Consider the following 13,588-nt stretch of genomic DNA (forward strand, 5'->3'; position numbering starts at 1 on the left):
TTTGGTTATTTGGGCGAAATATAATATAAGTTGTTGAACTTATAAGTTATAACTTATAAGTTTTTGGTGAAAAATGAAAAAATGACAATAACACACCGTCAACCATCTCAAAAATCCATAAAACGAAATACAAATTCAAAGCAGAGCAACACGGACCTCCAACAAAATAGAGGTAGGATCAGGTGCCTAGGAGGAGTGAGCATCCTCTGCTGACCGGTCACACCCGCCGTGTGCTCTTTGTCGTAATCGGGAAAAAAACCCCGGAAAAGTCCGTAGACAATTAGGTGATTAATTATGGTCTAACAATTAGTATGAAAAACGTCAGTCAGCATGCGACCCAGTGGAAGATTGTTTTCAGGATAGGAAGTTGTTTGTTTTGGAGATCATTTGTACATATTCGAGAAAAATACGTAAAACCCTCCTACTACAATGTATAAGAAACCTTCCTTTTTCAAATTTATACAGTTGTTTAGTTATGATAACTTCAAAACCATTCAGAAACTTTGCCAATATTTATTGAAAGCTTCGAAGCTGAGAGAAAAAATAATATGTTAATTCCTTATGATGTTATCTGTCTTACGTATATTTACATATCTATTATATATTAACAATATTGTACACCATTTGATATATATACCATGTAGAATCCCCCGCCATTCTCCTGTTAAATGTATGTATTATATGCCTATGAGCCACATGGCTCCTTTGGTCAATAAAGAAGGAATAAAGTAAGTACATACAAAACTTTGCTGGGTAATTTTAATGTCAGTGACAAGGTGGCATTTATTTTTACCTGTTCGTGATGCGTGTTTCAAAAAAATTTAAGTATTATCTATGATAGACCATTTATGACCACTTTTGGTATTGGTGTATCTCATCTGTCAAGTAAGATTTTCACCTTTATAAAAATCATGTAGGAAAAAAATTTCCATCGGAAAAATATTTCCCCTTTAGGATATTAAGAATTTCCTATCGAAAGAAAAGACTTTCCTGGAGAAATATAATTCCGATATGATTTGAACAAAATTCCTTAAAGAATTTTAAAATCCAATTACAAATGTTAATACCTGTATGAAGACTACCTGCCTTTCCATTTTCTCTCGAAGGAACTATATAAATCATGTAGGACTTTTAGTGATACCTTTCCGATTTTCAATAGTTTCTGTAGGAAAATTCTTCAACGGGAATTATCTTTTTTTCTATGGAATAATAATTTTTAAAGGTAAATTATCTCACCTGTCAGGTGAGATCACAAAAAAATAAAAATGGCAATATACCTTCTAGACAATGGTCTATCTTTAATGGATCCTTACGAAACTACATCCAAGTCTTAAGAAGGTGCACCAATGGCACCTGAATTGCCACTGGCATTATTATCTGGCACGGTGTTTTAAATCAGAGCCAAGGTCGGAGTTTACAGTCTTTCTCTTTCTCTCCCTCTTTCACTCTCTCCTATTTTGTTGGAAAGGGGATATATTGGCATTGGTTTGCGACGATGGTGTCCATGAATAAATCGTCTGTTTAATTTAGAAACAAGAAAACAAAGACAAGTCAGTCGAGTATATTAATAAACAATTTTTAATTTAAATTTCTGTGATTTTTTACAGCCAACTGCGCCACCTTCTAATCCTTTTTGAAAATAAACTTGTATTTCTCAAATACATCTGACAAAAATATAACGATTCTTAAATAGTTTTATTTATTATATGGTTCTGATTTTATGCAGAATAAAAACTCTTTCTAATGTATAAAAAGTTCCCAACTTAACAGCTCATATTGCATTAATGAATTATACCCAAAGGCATTTCATAGGTTTTTATGTATGATGATAACGGCTACTTCTAATTCATTTAAGTACAGATCTCAAGGTGAATCCTGGGACCAGATGTTTACCCGGGCAATGTAGTTGATACTAATAAAGACTGACAAATCAAAGTGATCTTGAGTGTTTCTGTTACATGTAAGCTGAATATTTCTATGTAAAGATTTTCGATCATAACAAAATAAAGACTGCAGAGCTTGACACCGAATTATTATCTTACATACACCATTTTCAAAAAACACAAAGTAGTAATGTTTAGGTGAAGACTAGATGAATCAAATTATGAAATGGTCTGTACATGTAGTAGGACCGTGAGGTCGTAGTTAAGGCTACATGTAGTAGCCTCAAATTATAAAGATAAGATTGATGATATGCAAGACAAATAGAAATGTCCGTTTTTTGAGAAAAATAAAATACAAAAAATAATAAAGGACTGGCCTATAAAGAAATGATAAAAAAAAGTTTAAAAGAACAACAATCTCATGACAGGCTGAATACCAGTGCAATGCTACGATGGGTTTTTTGTAATAACGAGGAGATTAGGTAGGCGTTGATATCATTGACTTTTTCGTTCTTGTGAAGAAGACAAAAACACTATTTTCATTTCAAGTTATCTCGTTTGCCTCCTCATTTTAAATCGGTCAAATATTTCGTAAAAATGTTACGAGGAAACTTTCACTTTTGCTTCCAACCAAGGTGAGCCTTAAATATTAAAGGAGTAAAACATTATAATATTACTGTTCAAAGGCGTCTGGTTTGGTATTGTAGAGTCTCTCATGGTATGTTTCCTTCTACATGTATCCTCTATTGACAAATACTTCTGTGTCATTTTCAGAATCGGCTAGACATCGTGCAAGTGCCATGAACTAGTGTGCGACTCACAGGGCTTTCACTGCAAGTATGTATAATTTATGTTAAAGAAAGATGTCCTTCAATGAGAAACTTTTTTTATTCGCATACAAATCTAAGGGGAAGTAGAGAAAGAAGGAAAAAAATCTCTTTGTTACTTATAGAAAGATATTCAAGTCTGCTTCCTTTCAGTGCAAGACAGAGTTTTTTTGTCATGTATTTATGATAATGTTTGGATCCGTTTTTCTGAAACTTAATTTGCTTTGCTTGCTGTGATTTCAAGTCATGTTGCTTCTAAACCATCTAATAAGATTGAAATATATTCAAAGTGTTGCTTTAAGTGAAAAGATTTTGAATATAATTATTGACTAAATAGGTGGTTTTCCATTTTTGAATTAATGAGGTTCACATCGGAAAAAATTGTGTCTTGATGTCTCTCACTGCTAGAAAGACAGCAGAAGCACTGGTTATCTAACAAACTAATGTCGTCGAATGAAATTGGAAAAATAACAATTATCTTCAATCCAATTATCTAATATCCCCCTGTATAATGCACATATTATGTTATGATCAAGTTTGTTCTCATTTTATTGCACTAGACTTGTAAAAATAATGAAAGAAATGGTCATAAAATAAGCAGGATCTTAGTATTTTGTTTTATATCTCTCATAAACAGCATTTCCCGCCGTTTAAAACAAAAAATCCAGTAGTTCACGAAATAACGAGTTTACTCCACATAATTCAAGTTTAGTTCTCTAAGATAAAAATGTTTCTGGGTTGTGAGAATATTTAATGTAAATCTTTAAATTTCATGCACGGATCCAAAGGGGTCTAGACCTTCCCCTTGAAAAAAAAAGTTAGCGAAAATGGTCCTCGAAATGTATCCACACCTTATGGCAAATATCGATATCCCTCAGTCTCCATCCCCCCCCCCCCCCGGAAAAAATTTGAATCTACGCTTTGCATATAATACTGTAGAATTAACATCATGCTAGACAGTTTTTACTATTCCTAAGTATTGTCAAGCTATTTCATTGATTTTGATCTCTCAAAGCATACAATCAGACTTTGAAAGCCAAACGTTCCGATGTATTGATTCAGAATAGACATGTATCTCCGTTTTGCGTTAGCGGAATTCTTTTTAAGCATGAAAACAAACAGCAAAAAGCTTCAATCATTGACCTAAACAAAAGAAACTAAAAAGTCAAAAGCCATCGATTCTGCCTTAAACAGTCACGTTTTGTTTGGAATACATAGTGACTTTTTGACCTCATGATCACTTGTTTGACTTTTGTTGTTAATGATAATACCTAATTTGCAATTATATTACAAGCAGGCCGAAGAGAATATCGAGGATTTATAGATAATTCTTACAAGTGTTCCTTTGTTTGGAGTTTGTTCTCTCTTTGTGTACTGAAAGAGCACCAACACAAGGCTTTGTTTTACATATGCATGAACCTTCTATTTATGTAAATACAAAGTTGCTTCTTTTTCTTTTTTTTACAATGATTTCAAATGGTCAGCGAAAATAGCCCATATGTATTGAAGCGGAAGTAGTTGATTAGAATCGAGTATTCCTTTCGGTTCCTTAGAGTGTGTTTTTATGATTTCCTGTATTATACTCCGCACTGTTTTCCGAGGCTTCTTTTTACTCGACGGAACGATTCGAGACCTGTCAAAAAACCTTGAAATCGTGAGATTGTCTTGAGACTTTCAAATAATACTCATCATAAGTTAAGACCAATGCAATTTTCAAGACTCGGTCCTAAATCTTGGTATTTATCTTTCTGTGAGCACATCATACAGACGGGGGAACCGGTGCTTGCATCAAATGGAACATCAAATGGAATTTCATCCCAAAAACCACAGAAAAACTTCTTTTTGTGAGAACAGTTGCTCGACACATGTGACTCACAGGTTGCATGTATCTACAATTAATGATGGCAATATTTCATACATTTTCACGATGACACATTTTCAAAATTTACATAAGCTGTATTTATGTACCATAACTCTAATATAAAGATCATGATTGTACCTCTACTTCTACGAATACAAGACAGGGTTCTTGGAATATATGTCCCTCAAAAGTGTACCCCACATCAACTTTCCTCTCTTTCACTTGAGCCTCACCACCGTCTGTAACGTAAAGTTTTTCAAATTAATATATACTTTGGATATAATTTTGAGAATCGAAGGTATGTTTTGACATCTACAGATTTTGCATCATGTGAAAAAATACGATATTGTTTGGTCCGTTCTTTATTTCATTATCAGTACCGTATACTTTATTTGCACTAAAGCTCATCCCTTCTGTTCTGTTTTATGTTTACCCCAATTTTGTCTGTGTGATATATTTGAAATGGAAACGTGTGTGATAAAGTTCCTTATGTTAACTTATTAAAATGGAGTCCAGATCTTGTTATTATACCCACGTAACGAAGTTGCGGGCGGTCCGTCAGTCAGTTAGTACGCCAGTCCTGTTTTTTTTTTTTTGTAAGGCCAACTCCTTTTAAACCGCTGCACGGGATTTCAGTAAAGTGGGCATTTAGAAAACAATGTGTAGATGTTCATGTTACCAGGAAATTCCGATTCCGTTATAACTCTGGGGAGTTAGGTCCTTTTGATCTTAAATATTGACCATATTAAAGACATTTGTAAGCGCAGCTCCTCTTAAACTGCTGCAAGGAATTTGTTGAAACTTTCTAGGTATTTAGGACACAATGTGTAGATGCGCATATTAGTAGGAAATTTCGATTTTATTGTTGTTGTAAGAATTTTGGAACTTTTGATCATATAAAATTGGTCCTATATTGTATATAAAGAACTGTGATACCTAGCTAGCTGACAAAAATGTTTACACTATTATGCAATCCAGCAAGCTGATCAGCTGTAAGGAACCTAAGTGAAGGATTTAATTGCATAAACTTGATGCTTCAGGACATCAATGAGTCATTGATGTCCTGAAACTTTAAAAAGAAAAGAAATAATTGCACAGTGTTGTCTTAAGATATTAGAAATCATTGATACCTGTCTCTTACGTAAAATCAAACAGAGTATAAAAAGTGTCTATCATTTATAGAAGAAATAGCTTTGGTGATATTAAGTTGTGAGAAAATATGACAAAAGATATGTTAAATTTGAAAAAGTACAGTCTTAAACAAAATTGATAATAAAGTGTGAAATTTCTACTGTGATACTAGTATCAACCCGAAATTCTCCGTATTGCAAAAGTATCAGAGCTCATTTTTATCTTTCATTTAAAAAATAAAACACACTTAAAGTCGATGCATGTGTTTTTTCGTAGTGCAAATAGTAGGATGTGAACAATGTTTTATCCCTGAAACAATAATATAATTACCGTTTCAGGACTAATATTTAGTAGAATATAGTTTATGATGAAATCGGATTCATTTTGTACTTTTTCATAACTTCACTGTACCATTAGTTATGGATTATGTAACTTACGCCGACAAAACATTTCAGTGGTTTTAGATAATTGGTCGTAGAATTCAATTGTTCATACATGCAGCTTGTGTGGACTATTGAATGTACTAGTATTTGATGATCGTATTTTGCAGAACAGTTGGTCAACATATGGCCACGTAAAAGAAGTAATCAAGATTATCCTTCAGATTATCAAAAATTCATTAAAATGTATCGATTTCTTACTTTCCAAATCCAGGTTTACCTGTTCAATTAAAGTAGGGGTAACTCCTTGCAATGTTATCTACCTAACTACAGAAATATTCAACCTTATTACTGATGTTATCAATATTTTTCACACGTTAAGCGATTGTTAGATGTTACCAAACGTAAGCACCGAACTATGAAATATATAAAACATATATAAACATTTTCCAATGAGACATTTAGTGTGTACGAGTTCTTTTTAATATCTATTTAAAAGGTAATAATTTAAAATTACATATTTTTTTACCATTTCACTATGAAAAAAAAGTATACATCTGAAAAAAATGAAAATGAAAAAAATAATGATTTCAAAAGGTCAACAGAACATACATGTTACGCTTACTTAAAATGACATTATTTTTACGTTATTGTTCATTTCGATAAATAATACGTCACAACATGGAGGTGTCCCATACCACCATTAGCCCGCATCACAATAATATATGTTGAATGTTTTCATAGGAAATTTATTTGATCAAATCGCATGCCTGTGTATTGCATGCAGAGTCCTTACTTAATATCTAGATTATACGACCCCCAGAGATACATGTTTTTCTTAGGATCTTGATAGTCTGAAATTTCCGATATCTTTGGAAAGCAAAAAGACACGTTTTATCATCACGTCTGAACTTTGCGTAACTTAAAGTCATTAAAATACTTTAAACAGAAATGATACATTTATTGTTTAACAAAAACATTTATATTTATATGCTCTTGGTGCTATCGACTTCTTTATGCCGTCTCAACACCCATGGGTAAATGCCTTGGACTTTTTCTGAGTGATGTTAATACAGTATGTGATATGGGAGCCAGCAATCTGTGCAGACTGCAAAAAGTGGTCTTTGTACCACAAGATGCTACTTTAACGGGAAATAAAAATACATACATCATGGGTTACTGTACACGAAAAAAGCCAATCATGGTTTAGGTAAAAGCTGTATGTTGTATAGAATTAATGTTTGAATTTTTACTAGATTTTTTTGGTTCGTTTGTAAGATGTCATTAAAAATAAATGTCGCACAACGTATTTACTCATCACATAAATGGGCAAAAAATCCAAGAGATGTCAATCGATAGGAATGGAAAGTCCATTGTGCTCTAATTGACGTCTTACAAGAATTAAACCATTCAATATAGACTCCAATAATACTGAATAACATTCCAATTAAAAGTTAATCTCCCAAATAAGTTGTCTGGGAGAAACCCTGTGCTGTGGGCAGACAATCCATCGCATCAAAGGACAATGAAATCCCTTGTCTCTGACGGACGAACGTTTCAACAGATAATGGAAAAACGCGGAAAGTTCCGACATCAATCAAAGGCGTTTTTAGCATTTCATCTTGTGTGACCTTACAGTCATCAGGTTCATATCTGTGTGATTGTGATTATTCTTAGGTATCTCACTCCAAAAGGTGGTTGTATCAAGAATTTCTCAAGAAGTATATCATTGAAATATGTAGACAAAACAAACTTAAAAAATACAAAGAAAAAAGGGAGGTCAGTGTTCATCCCTCTGAGTTAGGGCAAATTCGATTTGACCTTTAGAATTGACATTGCAGCTTTTCGTTTATTGACACTTGTCACTAGGTTCTCTAACCAAGCAGAGTTTTTACATCAAATATTGTTTTAAAGTATACGCAAGGATCAGATTATATTTGGTCATTAAAAAATCTACTTTTTGTACTTAAGGTAGACGTTTACTCCAAAAATAATCCACTGATGATAATGAAAAATCATCTATTATGTGTTAAAGACCTATCATGGAAGTGCTATTTTTCACTTTAAAAAAATAGGTCAATGACCTACTTCTTGAGTTAATGGCCATAGGAATATTTTTTTGAAAAATTAGGAAAAATTCCCAAAAATTTTAACATTATGATTGAGATTTTCTTAATTGCGAAAAAAATTCAAATTGCATAACTCTTTTAAAAATGAAAAACAGTTTATGAATGACAGTAGCACTAAACAGACACAAAGCATTAAGTTTCATTCACAATTTTTATAAATATTCCAGTCCGAATTTCCTCTATCAGTTTTCAAATCCCTACCCATTTTTGATTCAATTTAACAAAAAACTGAATAAGACATTTATAGCATTAAACTAAGTATATTGACCTTATTCTGCATGCATAAAACTTATAAGAAGTTAATGATCAAAATTTTGAGATATGGTGTCTGTTATCTTTTTATGCATTTTTCAATTTTTTTTAGGTGTGTGATTATCGATTATCTAAATGAAAAGTTGAGATAAAACCAACAGAAAATATGCAAAATTATGTTGACTGACAAATAAAATCTTTACTTTGAATATTACAGTACAACCAAATAAATTTCAGTGAAAAACAAAATCTGAAAAATTTAGTCCGAATTTTCTCTGTTTTTGCTAAAAGTCCAATTTTGTTTGAGCTGAATTCCATAATATAGTAAAATATCAAATGGCATGTCAATAATAATTCATTTCATAAATACTTTAGTGTTTAGAACAAATTTTACTCTTGACATTGAACTTTTTTACAATCCGAATTTGAGAACTCAAGCCCTGAGTAAACAACGTCCTTAAAACTGGGGTTTATTTCAATAGGAACAATTAGATTAGCAAAAAAATCTCTCAGAATATCAAACACTTTTTTAATCCAATGCAGTTCGGTTAGATATGTGCCCAGTATGTAATTGACGAAATAATACATGTGTACAGGGGGGTCAGTAATGTCAATTTGCTTTAAAGGAGTATGGTCATGATATTTGTCATAATTATTTTTCCAAATTTAATGTTTACAATGGTTCAGTAAAGCATTTTTAATAGGCAACCGAAATTTGAGGGTCTTTCGTTTAGCTATAAGCAAGTGACAGAACTTTTAATTCTTTGTAATGTAAACAAAGCTTTTATTTACAATTTAAATGTTGAAGTAAAAAATCAACTGGAAGTTTAAGACCTAAAATGAATTTATGAAACGTTAAGAACTGTTTATTTATGCTTAAAATGGGTAAGAAGATAGACAAGCCAGCTTAAAATGTTTTTTTAATATGTATTTTGAAGATAGGTAAACAAAAACAGGACAGGAGCCTTGTTTACATGACAAATTTCGAGCCCTGTATCTTGCTTATGACTCCCAAATTTCATTTCCTTTAAAGGTAAAATTTTTGCAAAATTTGGCTAAGCATTTTTCCGACTATTTTTTTTTATATTGTCATCGTTTTACGAGGAAAGTCAATCAAATTCTTTAATTTCGACTTCTAGATGCGAAACAGGGCTTACAGAAATTTTTCAAAATATCACAAGTTGAAAGTTTGCGTGCATAAAAATATTTTTTAAAATGTTAAGTGCTAATAAATTTTTAAAGAATGCTGATTTTCATTATTGATTTCTATAAAACCTTCCGTGTGAAAATATAATTTCAGACAAAACTTACCTGTTTATCAATTTTGGATCGATTTTCTTTATGAATTTTATGTATAAATGAAATAATTATCTTTTTGTGCTAAATTCTTATATATATTCTACAAATTTTAAAGAAAATTATCATATTCGCAGTGAACAAGTGATATATCTAAGTCGCATACATTGAAATCAAATAAAAGGAAGAACATTCTTTCGTATGATCATCGTAGCGAATCTTGATCAAAGAAAGGTATGGCAGTGGCATCAGAATATCAAATACAAGAAACTGAATGAATAGAAGACTTTCATTATGTTCTATTAAATTCGTGTTCTGTGTCACGAAATATTGTGCGGTTGATTTTTAGATGGTAGTTTTTCAATTATGTTTATTGAGTACTAATTAGGAGGTTGGATGTTTACAAATAAAATTACACGTACTTTAGCGTTTTAAATTTTCTGTTTACATAAATAATTGATGATGGCAGTGATATTGTATCTCGCGTGGCATTCGTAAAGAAGACATTCCTGCTTAAGTTCTTACAATATGCTTTTTTACACTTTTTGTTTGTCAATACTTCATTACTCACATCCAATTAGAGATAACTTTGTCTCCTTTTTAGTGTTTGCAATTTGATTTTCATTTCTTCAGTCTTTTCATATTTCATTTTAAAATACTTAACTCAATTTTAGTATAATTTATCAACCATTGTTTGTAATGAACTCTTTGAAAAAAAATTAATATATAAAATATTACAAAACTTTAACAAGAAGGACACACAATTTTATACTGATATTTAATTTGCTATAATAATATGCAAAATCCATCTATATCTTTCTTATCTTATGGTTAATATGCAGTTTAGTTTTGGCTTTATTTCATTTTTCCGCTAGAAGACGTCGCTGTTGATATAATTTATTTTGGTTGATTTCGGTGAATTAGATTAAAATTATTTTCTTTTGTGGAAACGCAAGTAAGGAGTAAGGGGCGGGGCTTAAGGGTTTGTCGATAAGTCGTGTTCGATATGTATTCATTTTGGAGTTCAAACTTTGCACAGGAAAGTTTTAAGTGTATGATTGTGGTAATCAGTACTTGATAAGGTTTTTATTGAGTATACCGGTATAATGGTAATGTGCTCTTGAGCAAATATGACAAGCTGCCTGTCAAATCAAAACTTCGGAAGTTTTCAGATATGGTTAGTGTTGAATATTGATGTTAAATATTGCAGATTGTGTGGGAGTGACTTTCTGAAAGCAAGAACACAAATGCAAAAAATAAAATAAATATTGTTTTTTTGTTTTTAGTCTTTATTGTTCTTGTGAAGTGCAAGTACAAAAGAAGAATGTAATGATACATATGCTGCATCTGAATACACATGTACATAACACGATAAACATTCATACTTACATTCACTAGATTCTCTCCAAGTTAAATGAAATAAATAAAAAAAAGAAAGAAATAGAGCGCCTAAAAATCATGTCTCCATGTTAAGAGCATCTTCATAATATCAAAGTTGTGTGATTACGGAAGCCCACTCGGAGCTGCTTAATCACAAAACATTGACATTCTGAAGTTGTGTTAGAGTAAATATTTTCCTGAAGAATCCTTTAATGAAAGTTTGTTTCATTATTAGTTCATGTATTATTACAGAGTTTGTGATTTTCTGTTCACAGTTAAATAAAGGAAGATGTCTACAACAGAAGGTTTTGAAATTTTTCATTCCACTTCCGGTTTTGACAATGAGAGCCTTGCCTTGGACCCCTCTCCCTCTAATTATGTCCACGTTCCTATCATCTGGACAATTCTGATCATAGTTGGCGCTGTGGGCAATGGATTGGTTCTTTACATTGTGTTTCGATATGGAGAGCGCTCAGTGACGAACATCTATATAATAAATCTAGCCCTGGCGGATCTAGCTTTTCTTCTAATTGTGGTGCCAATCACAGCCATCAGCTTCGCAATGCCAGCATGGGGATTCGGTGACGGAATGTGCAAGTTCTTTACATTCACTATATACGTAAGTTTTTTTTTTTGATATTCATTACAGAACTAGAGAGCTATCTTTGAACTTAGAGATTGTAACAATCTAATGTAACAACTGGTACAGTTCCGTTTCCAAATTCTCATCATTTAATTCGAGATCCTAGTAAAACAATGCTCGCTTTCTGTCTAACCGTTATAAACCACTACAAAAAAGCCCCGCTTTAAAAATCTTTCTGTTAGTTTTGTGTGTGAGGCGATTATTCAAACTGTTTTTAACAAGACATTTTCAAAAGGATCTATTGCGAATACCTATACACATTACGAAAACCTATAGGGGAGATAATTTCCCAGAATTTTTTTTTGTTATTTTCTATCGTACATCTTTACTTATAAATTAAGACAATTTGCAAATGAACTCAAAATGCCTGCAACAGAGTAATTGCTTACACCTTTGGTATTCAAAGATATGTGAAAATGATGTCCTTAAGCTATAAATGAATTTCAACTGATAAGTTATAATTATTGTGAAATTAAAAACCTACTTTCATTGTCGATTAACAAGCCCGAAATAGCAAAAATGAAAGGAAGGTGGTGGACACGCTTTAGCGGATCCAAGTCTGGGGAAGTTTGCATCCAATTATACATTTGCAATTAAGGGAACTCTACTAGATTGTCAAGGCAGTTATGCCCCCTCCCCCTTTCAAAGAAGGAAGGCCATATTGTTTTGCTGCTGTCGGTCGGTACATCATCAGTTTCCGTTCATTCTTTTTGCAGAGGCTGCACCTACCGAAATGAAATTTGGTATACAGATTTATCTTATGAATATCAAGATTAAGTTAGATTTTTTGTATGATCGACCAATTTTTGACAGAGGTATGTCCATTGGACAAATATTTGCAGTTTTCGTTCATTTTTTTCGTCGAGGTTGCACCTGAAATAAAACTTTTGTATACAGATTTATCATATGAAAATCTAAATCAATTTTAAATCAATATACCGAATTATCATATGAAAATCTAGGTCAAGTTCGAATTTGGGTTAAATCGAGCACTTTGTGTCAGATTTATGCTCCTTGGACGTCGAAAACTTCCAGTCATTTGCAGTTTCCGTTTCTTCATTGAAGTGTTTCACAAAATCCTCTTGTTTGTAAAAGATACTGTAATGCTGATTTGATCAGTGTTAATTTGGTTATTGATGCTCAGGTAAGCGATGTGGCCCATGGGACTCCTGTTATTAAATGACCACTGAGTTTCAGTACATGTATTTAAATGTCACTATCCTGGAGCAATTCTTAGTGGAGCCCTACTCATTTATTCGGTTTTCTAGTATGTTTATATTCAACGTTTATAATCAATAAAATCTATTGGTAAGAACTTTTGGGACTGATTTCAGATTTATTATTAGCTGATGATATATCTATTGATTTACATGTCTTAATCAATTTCATTCTCGTTATATTTAATGATGTCTGTGACAGCTCTGCTGCGAGTTAGATCAGTACAGTGACCTGATTAAAATATCTATTTACCGTATTGATTTAAATAGAATCTGGATTATTAATCTTTGTTTACATATTACGATGATTGTCGGTAATACAACGCATAATATCCGTTATAAAGCCCATATATAAATATGAGCACATGGCATTGTCATTACATGCGATCGGGATCGTATTCCATACGTATTCCGCCATGTTGGTTTATATTTAGAATGCACATGTGACTGCATCGGTTGATCGATTATAGCAGCAATACGCATTATTTATAGACATCACCTACCTACGTATATTATTAGCGTTTTTTAATAACATCTTACCTATTTTTCTAGCACTGGCACCTGATATATTTCCTTTTTAAACGTATTT

General features: G+C 32.2%; 1 protein-coding gene across 1 annotated transcript in view; it reads left to right on the plus strand.

The window, feature by feature from the left end:
* The window catches only part of LOC128164245 (kiSS-1 receptor-like), a 63,595-nt gene that overhangs the window by 14,567 nt on the left and 35,440 nt on the right, over nt 1–13,588 (plus strand). The window contains exons 2-3 of the mRNA XM_052828014.1: nt 2,658–2,720; nt 11,415–11,758. Of these exons, the coding sequence (XP_052683974.1) occupies nt 11,429–11,758 (330 nt within the window). The 5' untranslated portion in view covers nt 2,658–2,720; nt 11,415–11,428. The remainder of the gene's footprint in view (nt 1–2,657; nt 2,721–11,414; nt 11,759–13,588) is intronic.

The sequence above is a fragment of the Crassostrea angulata genome, chromosome 9 (assembly GCF_025612915.1).
Source record: "Crassostrea angulata isolate pt1a10 chromosome 9, ASM2561291v2, whole genome shotgun sequence".
Taxonomy (NCBI): domain Eukaryota; kingdom Metazoa; phylum Mollusca; class Bivalvia; order Ostreida; family Ostreidae; genus Magallana; species Magallana angulata.